The following is a 21,495-nucleotide window of genomic DNA, read 5'->3' as shown; positions in this document are numbered from 1 at the left end:
AAATGTGCTACTTGCTAACTTCATGGAATGCACCCTAGTCCTTCTATTATTTGAAAGTGTAAATAACTGATTCACATCTACTCGTTCAAGACCTCTCATGATCTTAAAGACCTCTATCATATCCCCCCTCAGCCGTCTCTTCTCCAAGCTGAACAGCACCTGCAGATGAGAACGTAGCAAATGTCAACATCATGCCTTCTCATGGCCCACAAGTTAGATCTGAAGTTCAGGGTCCAGGCCTCCCTAGAATTTGGGGAATCCAGCTGCCACACTACTCTGTTGTGGAAGAGTAAGCGGTGAAGCAGGCTAAGCACACTTGAGATCAGCCCAATTTGCCTCGTGGAAAAGATCCAAAAATGTTGGATGCTTTTGGGAAGAAGGTCTTCCAGGGATGCATGCTGAGCACTTGGATCACAGCCCATCAGCTGTACACAGTACAATATTTATACAAATGGGTACAGAAGTTATTTCTCAGACCCAGAAGTTATTTGTCACTCATGCAATGGAGGTCATTGAGGAGTGTGAAAAACATCTGACTCGCTCTTTGTATGAAACCTTTAGTAACACATCCAGGACCTCAGCCACTGCTATGTGAGCATGGCTTGCATGGTTGAAAGCATGTGGCCTTTGGGGGAATGTGCACAACCGCCTTGCTAATGTGCCCTGTACAGGGGACAGTTTGTTTGGCGAGACAATGGCTCTGAGCAGGAAGCATCAATCCACTGTGCAGTCATCAGCAGCAGGTGGGAGCCAGCCAATTCCAACTCACTGCCAGTACTTTCTTACAAAGTAAGACGTCCCTTCCATTCTTTTCACTGTCATTGGGCCCCGCTCTTCCGTAGCAGTGGATGCCTGCTAGAGGATAACAGAAGGAAAAACATCAACCAAAGGCTGGCAACAGTCACAATCTAAGCCTGGAGCCAGTTTTTGACATCTTTAAGCCCTGCCTCCTATGGGGGAAAGGCCTTATCCTTGCTTCTGGAATAGCATCAGTCCTAAAAGATTGTGGAGAATGGCTGCTACTTTCACTTATTTTTCCCTTCTGCAACCCAATGGGATTATTGCTTCAGTTCTTCTCATTGACAAGTTACTCCTTCCGCAACAGGCGGTCCAGGATTCTATTCTCAGTACTTCCTAATCCCCAAGAAGTCAGGGGATTGAGGCCTACCCTGGATCTACCCTGGATCTACAAAGGCAGAGCAAACTGTGGGTTTGGGAGAAGTTCAAGATGATTTCCCTTGCAATGATATTCTCTCTCATTCAACCAAGGAATTGGATGTGCGCAATGGATCTGAAGGACACATTTGCGCACATCCCCATCCACTCTGCTCATTAGGTGTATTTCTAGTTTGTGGTGAAAGACATGCACTACCAGTACAATGTGCTCTCCTTTGGCCTGTCAAATGCCCCGAGAGTGTTCACAAAATGCCTTGTGGTGGTGGCTGCACAACTTCATTGTCAGGGGTTTGGGTATTCCTTTACCTAGACAATTAGTTGGTGATGAGCCCATCTCCAGCAGGAGTTCTAGAATCTCTTGAAAAGACTATTTGCCATCTCCAGTCACTGTGTTTCTTGGTCCATTTTGTCAAGTTCAACCTGGTTCTGTCTCCAGGAATTCAGTTTATAGGAGCATGGAAAGACTCACTTCAGGAAAAAAATTCTCCCCTTCGAAAGAGCCACATTGCTGATGGGGTCTATACAGGTCTATACTTTCACACAGCTGAGTCTTGGTCATGCTTCTCTACAAGGTGGCTGTGGTTCCTCTAACTTGTTTGTATATATGGGGCCTTCCCTGGGGACTCTGAAGCCAGTGGGGTCAGCCATTATCCCAGCAAATCTCCATTACCCCCATGATGAGGGCATCCCTTCAATGATGGATGAATCCGGGAGTTCTAGAGGTGTAGGAAAAAATAGGTATTCTGCAGTTTGTGGATAGACTGCTTTCCCCTCCCCTCCCCTCCCCTCCCCTCTCGTCTTTTCTTGTCTCTGGGCTGAGGCTGCTCTAATAAAGATTACTACCTATTTACCTTCTCCGTGATATAAGTAGCCCAGGAAAGACAACTACTTAGCTCAGACTCGACCTTTATTTTGCAGTCATTTCAGGCTTACCAGTTAGAATAAGACAGACAACTCGTGCCTCTACAGACCTTAATACAGCATAGGCTTATACTGATTAAAACTTTGCATCATTGCATTTAGACTTGCATAGGGTATTTGAATAAATGTAGCTAACTAACTACCCCATAACTTTAGGAGATTACATCACTTCTCACCATTATAGATGCCTGGTTTGCAGAAATGTTGTACCTCACAGGATGGGGGGGGGGGGGGGGGGAACGACACCTCTGGGATGGCAGCACAAGTTAAGAGGTTCGTCTCAGCTGCCCTGCAGGAAGCAGAACCTTCTCTGATGGGCAGGGACCTTGGGTAGCTGAAGCTGGTCCTTTGGCTGTAAGGAAGAGCAGCAAACGATGACACAGGCGCATCTTCCAGTGTTAATGGGTTTTCTCCTACCGGCCACCTCCCTGAACAGGCAGGACATGTTTATGTAAGAGCTCATGTATATTCAAACAGGAGCATGAAAAAGAGGTCTCTCTTTCATTTCAGACAGCTGGACCTCCCTTCTGGCACATGACCGCTTCTGCTGCATAGCAACTCCTGGCCAGGGCGCATGCTCTCTGCCTTGTAACCTCTTGACCAGTGAGCTGCCCTAGTTGTCGCAGAGCTCCCCTGTGAGCCGACCTGTCTGATAAGCTCGCCTTTTGACTTGGTTGTTCTTGTCTCCAGGCAGATTTGGGCTCATTTGCCCGTCTGGGACCTGGCCCTGACATCCACACCTGGGCTGTTTTTTAGGTCAGTATTTATGGAGAGAAGCTGTATTCCTTCAGAAAGGCTTAGTTAAACAGGCAGATCAGATAACTGAGGCACGTACTGTTATTCTGGCTATAGTTCCTCATCCTTGTATTTCGGTGCCCATCTTGTGGGAGTTCATCTTTTGTTACATACAGTGAAATCTCTGATATCTCCTACAGAGGTGGGTCTCTCGCTACATCCCAGCATATCTACAGACACCTCCGCTCAGGGGTGGCTAATTCATGCCTGCTTGTCGATGGAGAAAGCAAGTTTGCTTATCTATAAACATTGTTCTCCTTAGGTAACAGGATGAATTAGCCATATGTAATTTGTGCCCGCCTCTCTGGAGTGTTTACTGCCTCACTAAAAATTAGTCTCTGATCAGACTGAAGGGCTCATAAGGCAGCATGGGAGCTCCCGCACATGCTCGCTAAAGTTTTTACTGAGCTCTTGAGAGCTGGGTCTCGGTTGGCACCATCAGATATGATCACCCACATGACATGGCTAAATCCTCCTGCTATCTACAGAGAACTGTGTTTATAGGTAAGCAAACTTGCTGTCTGGTAGTTGCACCTATGGGGGATTGGTTGCTGGTTTTTATCAAGATTGTATTTGGGCTGTGGCTGTTCTGTATTGTTTGAGACTTGCAATGAATTGTGAACTTTAATATGTATGTTACTTGTTTTGACATAGGAGTTCTGGATGTCTTTTGTGTTTGTACTGTTTTGGTATTGTCTGAATATATTTCTTTTCTGTTTATTCGTACCATTTGGGGGTAATTTCCAAAAGAATGTATGCACATAAATCCTGGTTTACTTTCAGCTTTTGGAAATTATCCGTGCGGTGGTGGGGGTGAGGGTTTTGCGGAGAAAGACCAGCGCATCACTCAAATATGCACACATTTTTCCTGCAGTCGTGGCAGACATTCGGGGGGAGGGGACTTAGGGATGGAGAAGGTATGCACGGAAATATCCCCTGCTCAGGAGACAGCTGTAATTTCTGTGTGTACGTATACCCGCACTCCAGCGACACCCACACATTTTCACTGTGGACTTGTGCGCATTAGCCAGCTTTGAAAATCCTGACTGCTGAAAATGACTGGCTTATGTCATTCCCCGACTTTGTGCTATTTTCAGAATCTATGCAACTTGTATGAAATGAAATGAAATTCCCCTTGAACCAGACTTGTGGTTATCTCCCATCTGCAGTGCCTCTTGCGTGGGGTGGGAGGGGCTGCGTTTTGGAAAGCGCCTTTGTCCGTCGGAGGTCGGTTCTGATTGATCCCAGCCCAGTCTGCACGCACCATCCAAAGAAACAGGGGACCCTTAACAGAAAGGCAGATCGCGGTACTTTTTTGTCATAAAGAGTCGGATGGGAATGCTTTTCGGATTTCATGATTTTTTTTGTAATTGCCTTTTTGAAGAACAAGTTGTGACATTACTGCTTGCCTTGCTTTTATCTTCTTGCTCTTACATACAATTTCCTTGCAGCAATATAAATAAAGATAGGAGCAAGCAACTTTGCGATACGTTTCATGGTAACAATTTGCTGGGCAATTTCTAAGGTGCCCCGAGGCCCTTGGGCATGATGGACAAAAAAAAAAAAAAAAATTATATGTAAGGAATAAAAATGACTGCAGGAAAATAGCGGTTTTTGGGGAAGCGTAGAGTGCTGCTTTAAGAGAGAGCCCTAAAAGGTTCATGTATAGTAATCTGGATATGGATTGCAACTTTCCTCAACTCTTTGAGGCTTAATCAAAGAGGATCTTTCCGGGGAGAGATGCTGAAAGTGCCTGCCTACCATTTTCCCTTTTCCTTTTCCTTTTCCTTTCCAGATAATTCAGGACAGAATTTTTAAGCACATATCACGCAACAGCTTGATATGGAACAAGCATCCCGGGGGACTGTTTGTGCTGCCGCAGTACTCCTCATATCTGGGAGATTTCCCCTACTACTATGCCAATCTGGGTAAGTGAATCCTGCCCGCCTGGGGGGGGGGGGGGGCACCTTACTGGATTGTCGGCCTATGTGCTAGCAGCCATTATGCCGCAGCGGAAGACAAGCGCTGCCTCCCACCCTCCTGTGGTCCGTTTGCACTCAGTCGCGTGAGCGGGGGAAGAGAGAGCAAGGGCAAGGGGGGGGGGGTGTAAGGAAAGAGCGAGTGCAAGGGTTGGGGAAGAGGCGGGGGTGGGGAGGTGGAACTGGGCATACCTGGGAAACGTTGGGTTTTGTTGACCATGTTATTGCGGGAGTGGGATGGGAGGGAAAAACTCCTCGATCGTTTTCTGGTACCACACGGGAGTGCCAGAAATCAACGCACCCACCAGCAAGATAAGCAGAAGGAAAATGGGAAGAACCCCCCCACCAAGCTGCAGGAAAGATGTTTTGCTACCTGTTCTCATGTGTAGCAGAAAATTCAGGTTGTGTTTCAGAGCGAAGATGTCTGGTGAGGGGGGGCTTTTGGGGGGCTAATGCAGTTGGACCTGAAATTTCATGTCCCCCTGCACACATGACAAATGTAAGAACAAAATACACCCGTGGCTGGGCTAGAGTTATATGGGAGCGACATTACATTTAGGAAGCTTGATGGACTTGCTTTGGTGTTTTTTTTTTTTCCTTTCAGGTGTAAAACCGCCCTCCAAGTTTACGGCAGTGATCCATGGGGTCACGCCCTTGTTGTCCCAGTCTCAGCCTGTCCTAAAGCTGCTGGTTGCTGTGGCCAAGTCTCAATACTGTTCACAGGTGAGCAGGGGTGTTGCAGAAGCCCCATGATCCTGTCTTTCCAGCATTTCAAGAGAGCGCTGCAGGATCCAAAATCTCACCGGAGCATCTGCAGAGGGGGAAAAAAAAAAAATAAATCCCAAACTGGACGCAAGCAAAACTCTTGGTAGCCTAACTTTTAGCTGGTGGCACGCAGTTGCACTCCAGCCCTTTGGGTAATGAGTTGCTTCTAAAATGAGAAGTTTGTATCACCCTTATGTCCGGCTGTAAGATAGCTAAGTCTTTTTTTCTCCGGCTAGGCCCCCTGCAGCAGTGCCCCACAGGAGGCTCTGACTCTGTACTCTGACCCAGCAGAGCTTGGGGCCCACAGAGGGTGATACATTTGAGAGCCTCACAGAGATGGTCTGCTCAGGGGCGTCACGGGTGTCCATTTAACCCTCTAGCAGTAAAAAAAAAGAAAAAAAACCCTGTAGTTACTTGTAGATGGGGGGGGGGGGAGCATAAAAAGTGGCAAAATGGGGAATAAAAAACTTATTTTTATTTGCTTTCAGTTATTGCCCAAGGAAAATCTAATGGGAAGCTTGGGATGACATTGTTAATGATGTCATCCAGTTGTCCACTGCTTTCTAATTATTTCCATATGCTGGGTCTCCAGCATATGCCAGTTTATCTCATGCATATTCCTTATGGCCATCCAGAAAACCCATCGGGCTTGTGGGTTCACGAGGACAGGGTTGGCGACCGCTTTCTGGGTCCAAGAGAGAATGCGGAGAAGCACATTCCTATAAACGTTGTGTTCTTTTCAGATTATAGTGTTGTGGAACTGCGATAAGCCGCTCCCAGCCAAACACCGCTGGCCTGCCACTGCCGTGCCTGTCATCGTCATCGAGGGAGAAAGCAAGGTAAGTGGCGGGGCACCTCCTAGAGCCGGGCAGGGTTTAATCAGTACAAGTCTAATTTATTTAGCAGCTTCGCTGCAGAATATGCCCCCAAGCTTCTTAACAAATCTGGGGTCTCCTCCCCTTTCTGGTCTTACAGTGTTGATCTGTTGACTCAGAAAAAGGCTGACGCTGTGCCGGACCAGCTGGGCTTCCCTCAGGATTTGTTTTATTTTACCCTGGCCTCCCCATTTAAAAAGAGGAGACCGTTGTGGAAGCCAGACTTCGTTGATTTTCTTTCGTCCACTTCAAGGGCACGGTGCACACGCAGGTGCTTTGTAGGAGTTTCTCAAAGACAGACTGTCTTTGAGAAACTGCTACATGGAAGAGCAGTTCCGGAGGATGCCAAGCAGCACCTGCTGCTTGGCATCCTCAGGAACTGCTCTTCCATGTCATGTCACACTTAGGGCCTGCTGTACAACCACACAGATGCACAGGTCTACGACCTCCAAAGTTGCTGGAAGCTGTTAGGTTTCCATAAATAGACAGGGCAACTTGCCTCTCAACCACTTTGCATTTGTCCTGTGTAAAAGGAAATAGCCCTTGACTCGCTTCGTGGCCGGGCCTCTTGACAGGACACTGAATTGGTAACTGGGAGCTCGGGGGGTCAGGGAGTGACCTTATTAGGCAACTATTCAGTCACCATCCGGCCAGCTTTCTTGGTTGAAATAATCAGCGGCAAACACGCTCAGCTATTTTATAGTTGCCCAGATAAATTTATCCCGCTAACTGTAGGACAGCCAAATAGCTATCCCAGACTTATCCGGATATCTAATTTGGATAAGGCTGAATAATTGGCAGTTATACGCTGAATAATTGGCACAAAGTATCCGCATTCCCCCACCCGCAGATCAGTGAGCCCCGCAGGTTGTTTAAAAATTGCCCATAAAAGGTGTAATCACTTAAAAATCATAAGAATAAATTTCTTCAGATCTTTTTTTTATGTCCATGTTTATGTATGCACATTTTTCTGCATGGCTTTCCTTCTTTATTTGTTGATATTTGTTTCTTCAGTATGCCTTGTCCATGTTTCCTTGTTTTAAAGTGTCTTGAATTTATATCTTTAGGGGATTTTTTAAATTTTTACTGTCTGTGTCTTAGACACAGGCACCTCCACAGCCGAACCTTGGTCTCATCTTCAGCCATCCTGTTGCAGTCATAGAGAGGCAGAAAGACAGAGATGCACACACACACTTTATTTGCATATTTCCATGGGTATAGCCCCCACACATACCCAACCTGCTCCTTCTCCCTCGCTAATCCTTGGTCTCTGTCTCGTGTACATGAACAGATTGGAAGCACCTGTGGGGCTCCCCCGAGGCTCCCCCAAACAGCCTCGGGGGAGCCCCCCCTTCTTGTCCCCACTGAAATGGGCTCTTCCGTCTTCCCCCACCGCAGAAAGAAGTTGTCCCTCCAGCCCTCCTCCCATCCTCTGAGACACTCCACACAGCAGCTTCTGCTTGGTTCTCTTCCCCCCAGTGCTTGGTGCCTGCAAATGCCTGGGCAGTGCAGCTAAGAGGATTTGTTTATGGTTTGGACGCTGAGTTTATATATTAGTCTTTTTGGGAGAGTATGGTATAGTGAGCATTTGCTATATTTTAATTCTTAATTTTTGTGTTTGCTTTCGGTAGGGGTCGTTTTGTGCTGTCACCTTTCTGTGAGAGAGATAGGATGGGGAGGCTATTCTGGTTATATTTTAGTTATTTTGTAATTTTGTGATTATGGGTATATTTTATGTTTTACTATTGTGTATAATATGTTTTATATTGACGTTTGTTTATTTTATTCTATTGTTGTAAGCTGCTCTGAGTCTTATTGAGAAGAGCAGGGAACGGAATGGAAAATGGAGAAAAAAAAAAACCCTTAGCACTCAATAGAGAGGAGAGTTGCACTTTAAGCGTGCAGTCCTTTAGGGTAGGAAGGGAGAGGGGGCAGTACCTTTTCGGCAGCAGACCTGCTTCTGACCCATGACCTCCTTTACCCCGCCCGCTGCCGATTTCTCTCCCTGCAGGTGGTGGCCAGCTTGCAGCACGTTTAGGAGGAGGCCCCAGAAGTCCTGCGAGGGCCACCAGCAGGCCTTCCTGGCTCTCTCAAGTCAGACCTGCTGGCAGAACATCAGGACTGAATGTGCACTTTTCATACCTTTTGAATATTGCACGCTTGTTTTGGATTTGATGTCGCCCACCCGCTGTGCCCTTGACACTGAAGGGCCGGGGAAGGCAGGTTCCCCATCCCAGGGCACAAGAGGTTGGCCTGCATCTCATCTGAAGGAGGAGGGAGGGGCCTAGAGGGTGTATGGAGAGGACGGAGCTGCTGCTGGAGGTGCATTCTTGGTGACAGCCTGTCAGCTGGGCCCGAGAAGGGCTATCCCTTGTCCTGGGATGAGATGCAGGGACCCGGCTGTATAAGATTGGCAGCAGGCAAAGCTGGGTCCCCATGGTAGCAGAATTCTCAAGCAAGCTTCTCTTTTAACCCTTTAGGTCATGAGCAGCCGCTTCATCCCGTACGACAACATCCACACGGATGCAGTGCTCAGTCTCGACGAAGACACCGTGCTCTCGACCACAGAGGTAAGAGACTCTGGGCCGCCCACTCCAGTGCTTTCTATGTTGCAGGAGACATCGTGGTTTACAAAAGTTGAAGTGCCATGCAAAAGTGTGTGCGGAGGGCATTCGTGAGGTGAAGCGCTGAACCCAGAACGGGAACGTGTCAGCGTTGGCATACTAACTGGGCATATAATAACCTCTTGTCCTTCCCCCATCTGCCCAGTTGCACCACCATACGCTGTCACCACGGACCCTGCCCGACCTCTGCTCATCTCCCCCGTGCCCTCGCTGCAGAGCTCTGAGTATCTGCCAGACATGCTTGGGTTCTCTGCTAATAGGGGCTGGCAGGCAGCGGCGACGGGCACCGCTCATGGTGAAGAGAAATGGATATTGTGTTCTTCTTTTCATAGACACCTAAAAAGGAAAGCCAGAGAAGTAAGATCCAGGCCAAATGTGGTTTTACACATCACTGGAGGGATGAGGGGGGGGGGAGCGGAGAACAGAGCTGAAAGGGAGAGAGGAAAGAGAAGAGTGCAGAGCAGAAAGTTAGAGGAAGAGAGAGGAAAGGTGGAGGGGACAGGAGAAAGCTGGAGAAGGGGGGGTAGAAAGAGAGGGGAGAGAAAAGTAATGAAAAACACATCACTGAAGGAAAAAGAGACCAATCCAAAATAGAAAAGGAAGGAGGACACCAAAGAGAGAGAGAGAGAGAGAGAGAACATGAAAAAGAAACACAAGCAAGTCCAGAGAGCGAGAAAACAGAGACCAGAGACAGTAAAAGTCGGAAAGCAGTTTCTCTGAGGTCAAGCAGGATGGCAGTCCTCCCGCATGGGTGACGTCATCCGATGGAGCCCGGCATGGAATTTGCTGGAAAGAGAATATTACTAAACTAATCCTGGTAAAACTTCCTGAGACGCAGGTCAAAGTATCAGAACCAGGATACGTCTCTGATACAGAGGCAGTGTACGAGGAGGAAACTGATGGATTTTGTAATTGGTTTATTCAGCTTTAGCTGAATAAGGCCTCCAGCCTTGAGAGCTTGCTTTGGGTCTTCGTATTTTGCAGTAAGAAAATGTGAGGTTAAGTGACAGGGACTTCCCTATTCTGAGAGCAGATTAATCACAGATTTTTCCCTGGACTCCTTGCAGACTGCCTGATCACTGCTGCCACTTTAAATAATTTGATTTGTTATCTGTTTTATTAAATGGACAAATTTTAGGAGGAGAGGAGAAAAAAATGCAAGAGTGGATTGTGTGTGAGCGGGTGGGGGAAGAGGGGAGCAGGGGCCAGGGGCCTATAGGTCCAATCCCCGAATCCTTTATGTACCTAGCACTCCTGAAAGATGGGACATTTATTTCCAACTTATTAAGCAACACATGTAAAATATTTCAGCTGTGCCTGTCTTAATTGTTGAATTTTTGACAGTGTTAGTACAGCCCCCTGCCATTGCTAGGGCATGTGGCTTTACTGCCCATTAATTAGCGCCTTGATTTGCATGCGTAGCCGCAGGCAGTAGTCAAGGTTGTGAATGGGTTTAGCTTGCTTGCAGTCCATTCAGAGGAATCCGCTTCCCCCGTGTTTTCATTTCACTAATAAGGTTTCAGGAATGCTCTCTCCATCCTGGCGCAGGGGCAGAGTTTCCACTGCCCCAAACACAGCGTGAATGTTCTTCACTTCTCAGCTGCTGTGTGAAAAGCCGTGATGTGAAACCAGGCTCAATGGGTAGGCTGAGTTCGAACTTCCCCTTTTGTTTGGGGAGTTCAAAAGAGAAAAATCTTTTTAATAGTTACTGCACAGAGAAAGTGGAGTGGGAAGATAAGGATGTCTTCTGTGTGTTGTACAGTGATGTGTACTGCCCTAATAAAAGGCCCCCTGTCTGCTGCAGCAGCTCAGGGGTACATTTTTAAAAAAGGGGTAGAAAATAGTTTGGCTGTTTGATGGACCATCCCAATTTGACGAAATGAAGAAAGGAATTTGCAAATTACTGGACATTACTTAGAGATCAGTAATGAGCCTACCGCAGAGCTTGAAGTCTCTCAGGTAAGAGTACATGCCTGACCGCATACTCGTTATCAAAAGGACACTCCTGCCAATGTGCGCAGTGTGCATAGAAAGTACCTCTCCCCCACCTCTCCAGTCACTGACTGCCATCTCTCCCCCACCTCTCCAGTCACTGACTGCCATCTCTCTCCCACCTCTCCAGTCACTGACTGCCATCTCTCTCCCACCTCTCCCGTCACTGACTACCATCTGTCCCCCACCTCACCTCTCCAGTCACTGACTGCCATCTCTCCCCCACCTCTCCAGTCACTGACTGCCATCTCTCCCCCACCTCTCCAGTCACTGACTGCCATCTCTCTCCTCACCTCTCCAGTCACTGACTGCCATTTCTCCCATTACCTCTCCAGTCACTGACTGCCATCTCTCCCCCACCTCTCCAGTCACTGACTGCCACCACCACCTCAGGCTCACCCACCATACTCAGGACTGGATGGGCCGTTTGGTCTTCTTCTGCCGTCATTTCATTTCTGTGTTTGGAAACCACCTATGCACCCAAGATCACACTGATCTCCATAAGTCTGACATTTCAGAAACTTAGATGCAGTATCGTCTGTGGTGATGGCCGTGCAGCAGTCATGCCATCTGATTGCATGATCATCCCTCAAGAAAAGCAGGAACAGAACTGGTACCAGCTAAGGAGATCCAGAGATTCTGAGGCATAGGGAGAATGGCACTGCCAGTCCATGTCTCCTTCCTTTCATTGACTTTAGATTCCATGAACTTTTATATGTGAATAGCAGTGTCACTGACACCACATATTAGCACACATTTAGGGGCGTTCACTCTTCCCCACTGTCAGTGGATATATGACCTTCCCCCTAGCTAGCTTTGTAACAGGTCATGGCATGTGCTGTTTCGTGGCAGTTGGCAGTGCTACCAGGAACATTAGTGTCTCCACTCAATCTGATTTGCAGTTTGGAAGGGACTGAATTAATAATCTCCTAATTGGCGCTTCCCTTCCCTCCCCACACACACAAAACAGCTACACTTGTTCACTGTTGAGGCAACCCAGGTGGATACCTGGGTTGCCTCATTGCCCATGAGCGAAATGAAGCCTATATAGGACAAAATAAAATTAAAAATCATCATAGCCTCCGGATCCCTGTTACTTATTCTCATAGAAGTGGACTGAGGCTTGTTGCATTTCCAAGGCTGGCGTCTCTTACTGGGCAGCATAGTCTGTGCCTGCCCCGTTCCATCCCATGAGCATCGAGAAGGAAGCACAGGCGAACCCACCAAAATCCAGGTGCGCGAGTAAAGAAGGAGCAGCATTAGTTTAAGCCACGGTTGTCAATAACGCCCCCTTTTTGGGCAGTTCGGTGAACCAGCGTGCGTATTCATCAGCATGTCGAGATAACGCAGTTCATCTAACCTTGCCATGAGCCATGACGGATCCTCCTTGAATGCAAACTGTGGGAACCCTCTGACCGAAAATCACGCGCTTCCAGAATATGTGTAATTACCTTAGCAGCAGTTAACCTTTCACTTGATATGGCTGCTTTATTGCCGATATTTAGAGGTCCATGTTCAGAGAGCCGGTAAAAGTCTGGTTTATCTGGGGATAGTTGGGCGTGTTACTTTTCCCAGATATTCGGTGGCACTTTGCATGCACAAGTCTCCCGCTGAATATACTTGGATAAAATGTTATGCAGGCTTCAGGCTCCCACCTCACCCTCTCCACCCACCCACCCACATGCAACGCCTACGCCAACCCTCCTACCTCATCCAGAACCCCCAAAGCTGCTGGGAGCACAGTACTTTTCTGTCGCTCCCAGCAAGGTCCAGTAGTGTTGTCGGAATATTGCATTACAGCAACGCTGCCGGGAGGGAAATGAATGTACCGTGCTGCCAGTGGCCTTGGTGGGTTTGGGGGCCGTCAGGTGGGGTGAGGAGGATTGGAGTAGGGGTTGCAGGTGAGGATTAGAAATGTGCCCAGAGTCTGCAGGGTGGGTGGAGAGGTGCTTTGGGCCTCTATGGCCCAATACTTATTGTAATTCTTTTGGGAGAGTTGTCAGGCCTGCAGACCTGGAAGGTTTTGTTTTATATATATTTAAGCAGTTATATTTTGACTATAACCAGTTAAGATTAGTTATCCAGATACATATGCCCAGATAACTTTAAACATAACTGGTCGTCTTCAAATACAGCCGATTAGGTTTAAAGTAATCCAAGTGAATTTACCCGGATAAATGTAACCAGGTGTATTCAGGAAAAACTTGCCCCGTTGAATGTGCATCACAAGTTATCCGGATAACTAGTCTGCTTACCAGCTTACTGAATATGGACTGGCTGGAGAAGTTTGATGTACGGAATACATGTCTGTAAATGTTCATTCATGGCTGCATTAAGAGGTGCCTAATTAGGAGGCAAAATGTCAAGCAGCTCATTTAATAGGCAGTTTTAATGTTTGGTAACATTTCCAGGCTCTCAGGCTATGAATTGGTTTACAGCTAATGTGTTGATATTTTTTTTTTCCCGTTTGCTTATTTTTATTCATGTCTTATCTGCAGGTGGATTTCGTCTTTACTGTGTGGCAGAGCTTTCCGGAGCGGATTGTGGGCTACCCTGCTCGCAGTCATTTTTGGGATAGCACAAAGGAGAGGTGGGGCTACACATCCAAGTGGACTAACGACTATTCCATGGTACTAACTGGAGCTGCTATTTACCACAAGTAAGAGACTTCCTGCCGGCGGGGGGGGGATGTACAGGGAGAACCTTACACCCACCACGTACGTCGCCTGATGTCAGCAAAGCAAAGAACATTCAGGCTGATGCTTCCGGAAGGATTTCATTGTCCCCAGAACAAAAGAGGAACATTTAGTACAGTGCGCTAGATTAAAAGGATGGGACTTAGATTAAAAGGATGGGACTGTGTGAAGTGAGAGCGCATTTCAAAGATGGCTGCATCCATGTTGAGTGATTTTTCTCTTGGCCTGGCAGGTTCCCCCTCTTGAGTTTCCAGCCGAGTCAAAACTGTCCTCTCTCTCTGGGGGGCGCTAGATGACTACCCAGGGATTTTATTTTGTATCCCCTCTCAACTCGGCCCAGCCTCTCCCTGCACCGAGCTGCACCTCCTTAAAAATCCCCCCCGGATAGCAGGCTCATGGTGCCGGATCCCAGCCCTGGTTCCGGTTGAGCTGTAAATCCAAAAGGAGCAGGAGGAAATTGCCAGTTCAAAAGAAAAAAAAAAAGAACAGAGCAATTTTTGATTCTCTGAAGTTGCTGTGCACTAGCGCCAGTGAATAACGCTGCTTGTATAATGGCTCCCTTGGAACACGAAACACATCAGCACAGCTGGCAGTGGAGAGCAGCAGAGAAATCCCTGCTGGCATTAGCCCAGATAATTAAGAATAGGATGTATGCCTCCTTTTTGGGCCTGTATTTATCTATCTCCTGCTTTTTGGATTCCTCCTCTCTCTCTCCCCCTCCCCCAGATATTATCACTACCTGTACACGCATTACCTGCCTGCTAGTCTGAAGAACATGGTGGACCAACTAGCCAACTGTGAGGATATTCTTATGAATTTCTTGGTGTCGGCCGTGACAAAGTTGCCTCCGATCAAAGTGACGCAAAAGAAACAGTACAAGGAGACCATGATGGGACAGGTGGGTGTGAAAGGACTTGTTCCATCCTGAAAAAGTGTGTCTACCAGGTACCTAGTGGTGCACACAAGATATCCAGTGCATAGCAAATATTTTAAAATGGAATAGAATAAGCAGCAGCAGGAACAAAGTAGTTATGCAAGTGGTTTAAAACAAATGCAATATTGCTCTTTGAAGCCAGCATTTCCAGGGCTAGGTTACACGGGCAGAGCTGCTGTGGTGCAGCAGCGGATATAGGGCCAGATGTACTCAGTATTTTTCCCCATGGACGTAAAGCAGAGAAAGTCCTTTAGTACATCAGGCTCATAGGTGTGTGGTAATATAGTAGTTATCGGCAGAGAAAGCCCTCTTAATAAGCCCAGTCGTCCCAACTTACTTTCGGGCCGATACAGTAAAGTCCGCGGGTCCCGGCACACGCACAGGCCACTCTCCTGTGCGCGCGATTCACTGCAAATTAGGCCCGGCGGTAAAAACAGGCAAAAGGAGGCGCTAGGGACACTAGCGCGTCCCTAGCGCTAGTGTCCCTAGCACCTTCTTTTGCATTTGCATGTTGTGGGTGCTATTAGGTTCGGGGGTTGGACACGCGTTTTTGGCCTCTTACTGAATGAGGGGTAACGCTAGCGCGTCGATAACGCGCGTCCAATAGAGGGTTAACAGTGCGCTCCGTCGGAGCGCACTGTACTGTATCGGCCCGTTTATTACCTCAGACCTTATGCGATCTCCTATCTTTTCCCTCATCACCCCCTCCGTATTTGCCCTAAGCACAGCTGAATTCTCTAACGCTCTTAGTTCTTACTGCCTCTGCTTGGAAGTAACTCCAGGCTTCCACTGCCCTCTCAGTACAGTACAATCCCCAAGATTTCCCTTTTCCTCCTCTTCCAGCCATGCTGGCACAAACTAACGTTGAGGGTGGATGAAGCTTACCCTGAATGTCCTCTGGGACCACAATATCTTATGAGCTTGCATGGTGAAAACTACCGTCACGATTCCATCCAGTCATTTTTATAGAGAGGAGGGAGTTTCTTATCTAGTCTGGCTAGAATTTGGGTGTTCTTGCAGCCTTAAAAATCTCTTCTGACAGTGACTCTATAAAGGCTGGGAACTCACAGCGCAGCCTTCCTCCTTCCCAAAATGACCCCATGTCCTTGGGTTTATTTTTTCTAAGGACCATGCCTTCTACTTTTACCTTATGGAAACCTTCCAGCTCTGTGAAGGTTTCTCTGGTATTGCTCCCCTTTCCTTTCTTGCTTCTAGAGAGTTGATTTTCAGTCCTTTGAGAGTTTCTGTGTACGGTTTGCATCGTAGATCCTGCACGGTTTTGCTTGCCCTCCTCTGTGCTCTCCTGACGAATGTGTGACCTCTTGCCCTGAACACAGTACTTCACCTGGGAGTCTCACCAGCGGCTTGTACCAGGGCACAGGATCCCTCCTTTTTAATACCTCTCCTTATGTAACTGATGCCAACCAGTAGGCTTTGAGTCGTCTGTAATGATTATTTCTGTGCAGATGGAAAGGACTGAAGGGTCCTGCTGAGTCCCACTGACTCGTAAGGGTCAGAGAGAAACTCCCAGCAAAATCCAAGCACCAAAAAGCCCGCAAGTCAGCTTGCATGCAGAGTTTTGAAACTGCGCGTCTTCTCCCCGAGGATTTCATTCCTATCAGCACCTAAAATCAGGAAACAAAATTCGTGCAAAGGGTACTATGCAGCTTTTACCTAGATCCTGATATTTTGCATTTTCGGAGGAAAAGCCCCCCCCCCCCCCCCCCCCCCACTCCCCCACTGCTTTCTACACAGTGGTCTTTTCTCTTGACATTTTTGCTCCGCCTGGGTAAGGCAGTGTGATTGCCGTCTTAGTCTCCTTGGACATAATGGAAAGAAAAAGCAAACAAGTGAAACATTGTACTGGACCAGCTTTAATCCACTTTTGCTCAATCTGCCCTGATCAGAGGAAGGGAGCGTGGCTCTCAAAAACTGGTTACTAAATGGCATTAAGTGAATCCAACATAAAGCCGATCTGTTGCCCTTTACTTGCAGGAGATTCCTTGGGGGCGAAAGATGTGCAGCTTCAAAATTATGCAAGCTGATTTTCAGACTCTTTCTTTCTTTTAAGCTAATCTTTTGCCCCCAAACTTAAAATTGACCCTGAACGTGTAGTCAGAACATCAGCACTCCAAAGCTCTGGCGCATCGGTGCATCCCCTTTATAAGTCGCATGCAGTGGTTTCACTGTATTTGATTTTGTCAGTCTGGTGAGCAGCAGAAGCCTTGTCTGGGAAGGAGCTTTGTGCACCCTGACGCTGCAGGAGATTCTCTTACACAGCATTCTCTCTCTCTCTCTCTCTCCCTTGCACAGTAAAAGGTTTTCCATAGAAGCGCAGAGCAGAGTGGCAGCGGCAGTACCACTGAGGTCTCCCTACCCTCCAGCTTTATCGTCATTCCCTCTGTTTATCCCCCTGCTTTTTTGAATTCCGGTTTAGTTATGGCCCCCTACAGCCTCAGCAGGGAGACTGTTCCCTGTGTCCACCACCCTTTCTGTGAAGAAATATTTCCTAATATTTGGAGTCTCATGAAATGTAGAATTAACAGCAGATAATTGCTCAATTCCCTTTCCTATTGCTGCAATGCTGCAAAAACCCTATTTTGCCTCTGACTTTATCATTGCTTTTCCATGCCTGTTTACATTTTCCCATACCAATTCTGCCACGACTGGGAGGCATTTTCGTGCTTCCGTCACCATTGCCTTACTTCAGAATCTAAATTCCTCCAGCCTCGTAATGTAATCGTGCGTTCAACAGCCTCTCTTCCACTGAAAAAAACACAGTTGCCCCTTGTACATTGTTTACATCCTTGAGATGTCTGGATTGTGTGCCCCTCCCCCCTCCTCTGCTCCGTGCCGTACATATTTAGGGTCTTAAGCCTCATCTTCCTGAGCAGCTCCCCCGCCCCCATTTTAATTCCCTGCCCCATGTCCCTCTGGAGATGCAGCACTGCAAAACTAGACTCAGTGCTCCAGGTGAGACCGAATCTGGATCCTTCAGGCTGTGGCATGAAGCTCTGAGGCCTGAGCCACCATGTTGGCTCCCAGATACTGGTTTTATGGTGGTGATCCATGACTAAAGGCAAGCCAGAATAAAGCGGTGTTCACCCCTCCCTCTGGTGGCCTGTTGTGAAGTCCTCTGGTACGGCAGCACGGTCGGTCGGGAGGGGCTTTGTTTTGACACGCAGTGATCAAGCAAAAAAAAGCTGCCCAAGAAGAGGGCTTGATAGAAGCCCCACATCCTGCTCTCTCAGACACCAGAAGCTGTCATAACAATTGGATCACACAGGAATAATCCTTGGGCTCGTAAGCAGTCTCAGAGATAAAAAGTAATGTTTCATGCATTCTGAAAAGGGCCTTCGTGTTTTCCCCCCCAAGGGCAGATTGCTTTTGAAGGCGGTCGTGGAATAAATTGGGGAATTCAGTGATGGAACTTAGGGGATTCGGATTGGTAGTTGCTATGGCCAATAATATTTTTCCAGTCCTTTATATTTAGACCTCGGGAGTAGTGAGAGGATCAAGCCTAGTGCTTAACTATATAGATTTTAGCCTTTACATGTGGGAAAGGTGCTGTTGGCCAGTCACAGAGATCCCTCGGTGCTATTCATTTTATAAAGAAAGCCCCAGCTGGTTTTGAATGTAGTCTGACCACTCTCTTGCATTCAAAAGAAAACAAAACAGAAATTGCCTATCCCAAAGTTGTGTTATCCAAAAGAATATATAAATGCTAGGATGACTACATGCAATCTAGATATTTTATAAAGAAAAAAATGCTCTGGTGTCTAGACCGGCTCAAGTTAAAAACATGATGGAACTGCCCATTTTCGTTTTCTGCTTGATATCCAGATATTATAATGGAAGATTTGACACCTGAGTTTGTTGCTTTTCTCTCCCCCCCCCCACCACTTTGCTCCTCCAGACTTCCAGGGCTTCCCGTTGGGCTGACCCAGACCACTTTGCCCAGAGACAGACCTGCATGAACACGTTTGCCAGCTGGTTTGGCTACATGCCGCTGATCCATTCTCAGATGAGGCTTGACCCTGTCCTCTTCAAAGATCAGGTCTCCATCCTCCGGAAGAAATACCGGGACATTGAACGGCTGTGAGAAATCCTGCCCAAGTGACTGAGCTGTTCTCTGCCTAGTGCGGGCACACGAAGCCGAGCTCGACAATAGAAGGCAAATGCAAATCACGCCCAGGAGAAGGGAGCAATGGCAAATGGAATCCCGGCATTTGACTTCTAGAATTCATTTGATTGCACTGGACTGCTCCACGAACAAACAAAAAAATAATATACAACTCCCCAAGCTCACAGGCTCCATTGCCTCAAGAGTAGGCTGCGTACAGTTTAATTATGGAACATTAAATAATTATTTTTGAAATGATTGCTATGCAGGTTTAAACTTTTTTAATGATCAAAAAACTATTAAAAACAGAGTTCTTTCTTTAATCTACTTTGTGTTGGTCGTGAATGTTTCAAAGATGCAAGTTGTCTTCTACTGAAGATTCCAAATCCTGGTTATGGTTATTTTTTTATCATCACTGCTTGGTTTTACCCTTGCAAAGCTTAAAATAAAATCACAAGGTAGACAAAAGTTAAGGGACGAGTCGCACTTTTTGCTAAATTAGTTTGGTTTTCTTTTTTCCACTGCTCATCTCGTTCATTTCTTGCATTTTTTATTTATATTTTTGCATTTTTATGCCCCCCATTCAAATTAGACTGAGTGGTGGTGAGTTCGAATTAACAAAAGCTTCCTGGTTTCTCGACATAGCACATCCTCTCCTGTGCGTCAAAGAAAGGGTTGGCAATGTCGGGAACGTGTATACACCCATTATATAAAATTTGTAAGTGCTTTCCAAGTTGCGTGTTCAGCTCATTATCAGAATACAATGTTTTCTGTACAGAACTGGCAAAACCTTGAATTCCCTGAGCAGAATAGCTTAGTGAAGTATTTACTGTCAGGCTGTGAGATGCCTTGCTCCTTAAGCTTGTAGAAGAACCTCAGGGTCAAGTTATGTCATTCATGCTAGCACAGATCACCTGCTTAGAGAGCACATCAGCCAGACTTCTGCTAAGTCTGCCATTTCACACCTGGAAATCTCCTTTATGCAGGAGATGCATGAAAGGTATAAATCAGCCTCTCTGACATAAAAAGGAACATTAGAAAGCGAAGGAAAACAAAGCTAAGGCTAAACGTTAAGGGAACATTGCTGAATAGAAACATTTGGGTTTTTGCACAAGAAATAAAGCTAACTAAATATCACCATGCAAGTAGGAGAAAGATCCAAGGGATGAATGTACTCACAAAGGGCAATTGAATCCTGCCGAGTAGATATAATGACTGACCCAGTCTCCTTTCTTGGCAGTTTCCTCCTACTCATTTGGGCTTCCAGCTGAGTCGGAACGGGGGCTAGGATTGAAGCCATGAAACTTCATTTGCCACTGGCTGGGGATTTTTTCCTCTTTTATATCCTCTCCAATTTACTTTGGTTCAGCCACTGCAGTGACAGCTCACAGCTGCGGGTCAAGCACCAGGGGCCCTTCAGAATCCTACAGTCGGGCCCTAAATTCTGTTGCATGTGCTTGACGACTGTGTTGCATAATGACTACGACTCCCTCTCTCCAAGGGGCTATGAATGTTACCTCCGCATCTGAGCTAGCCCTGGCCAATCCGGGAAGCAGATGACCTGAGGCACGAATCAAATCCAAGTCCCTCCGTGTTGCAGTGCGTAGCTCTGCTGCTGAGCCACCAGCCTGGTCGAAACCCAGTCTCCTTCCTAATATCATGAGGTTTGCTGTGATTCAAGGACAATATTTCTTAGTCCTTAGTACACAATAAGCTCGAAAACTATTCTGTAGCCATTAAACTAGTAGCCATTGAACTTTTTCTGATAAATTCTTAGAAAATAAATTTAGGAGAACAATTATAATCTCCCATTTTCAAAACTTAAAAAAAAAAAAAGACCACTAAAAGCTAACTTTTCAGCAGAGATTCTGGAAAGACAGCAATGGGTAGGATTTGTAAAGTACAAGGTGACTGCAGGAAAGTTAAGGGTAGGAGAGGTCTCATCATTGAGATAAATTGTATTAGTGTCATTACTTTTTTTAACTGGAAAACACTAATCAAATTGGTATGCCCATCCTCTACTTTCAAGTTTGCTTTTTTAATTTTAGAAATGTTAATGTATTAAGCTAATTTTTTACAAACGAACAAAATGTTTTTTCATTATGTGACAGTTCAAAGTGGATTACATTCAGATACTACAGGTATTTCCCTATCATGCGAGGGCTCACCCTCTAAACCTAGAAGAAGCCAGCAGTCCGACGAATCTGCAGGTTTTCTCCATACCTTTCCAGCCAAAACATTAAACTAAATGTCTTCATGCAAACTTTCCACAACTTCACAGGTGCCTACATCCATAGAGTGTTCTCCCTAGAAGAGATAACATATATTTATTTTGCCTCTGTAGTTTAAATAAAAAGTAGTCTTATTGATCCCTGCTTGTGAGGCATTTCCTTAGGGAATGTATCAACAGCTCACGTTAAGCACAAGGCTGATAATTCTTTGACTTCTATTCTCGTTTTAATGGTGGCAGTTAGTATGTACTCCAGCAGTATGGCTGCCATGTGGTAATTTTATTTTTTGCAGTACTAAGAGAATCCTGGTAGAGTGGAAGGCGTTCATTTTAGAACAAGTTTCCAGTTCAGAGCCAGTTGTACAAATGGATATATTCTGCAGCC

General features: G+C 46.6%; 1 protein-coding gene across 1 annotated transcript in view; it reads left to right on the top strand.

Annotated features, from left to right (window-relative positions):
- Nucleotides 1-20,769, top strand: part of EXT1 (exostosin glycosyltransferase 1) — a 331,833-nt gene extending 311,064 nt beyond the window's left edge. Inside the window, exons 5-11 of the mRNA XM_029591929.1 lie at nt 4,688-4,820; nt 5,476-5,594; nt 6,380-6,475; nt 8,992-9,081; nt 13,626-13,786; nt 14,550-14,721; nt 18,674-20,769. Of these exons, the coding sequence (XP_029447789.1) occupies nt 4,688-4,820; nt 5,476-5,594; nt 6,380-6,475; nt 8,992-9,081; nt 13,626-13,786; nt 14,550-14,721; nt 18,674-18,859 (957 nt within the window). The 3' untranslated portion in view covers nt 18,860-20,769. The remainder of the gene's footprint in view (nt 1-4,687; nt 4,821-5,475; nt 5,595-6,379; nt 6,476-8,991; nt 9,082-13,625; nt 13,787-14,549; nt 14,722-18,673) is intronic.
- Nucleotides 20,770-21,495: the final 726 nt, after the last annotated feature.

This window comes from Rhinatrema bivittatum, chromosome 2 (assembly GCF_901001135.1).
Source record: "Rhinatrema bivittatum chromosome 2, aRhiBiv1.1, whole genome shotgun sequence".
NCBI lineage: Eukaryota > Metazoa > Chordata > Amphibia > Gymnophiona > Rhinatrematidae > Rhinatrema > Rhinatrema bivittatum.
The sequence above is the reverse complement of the archived record's forward strand: the minus strand, read 5'-3'. Positions and strand labels throughout refer to the sequence as shown.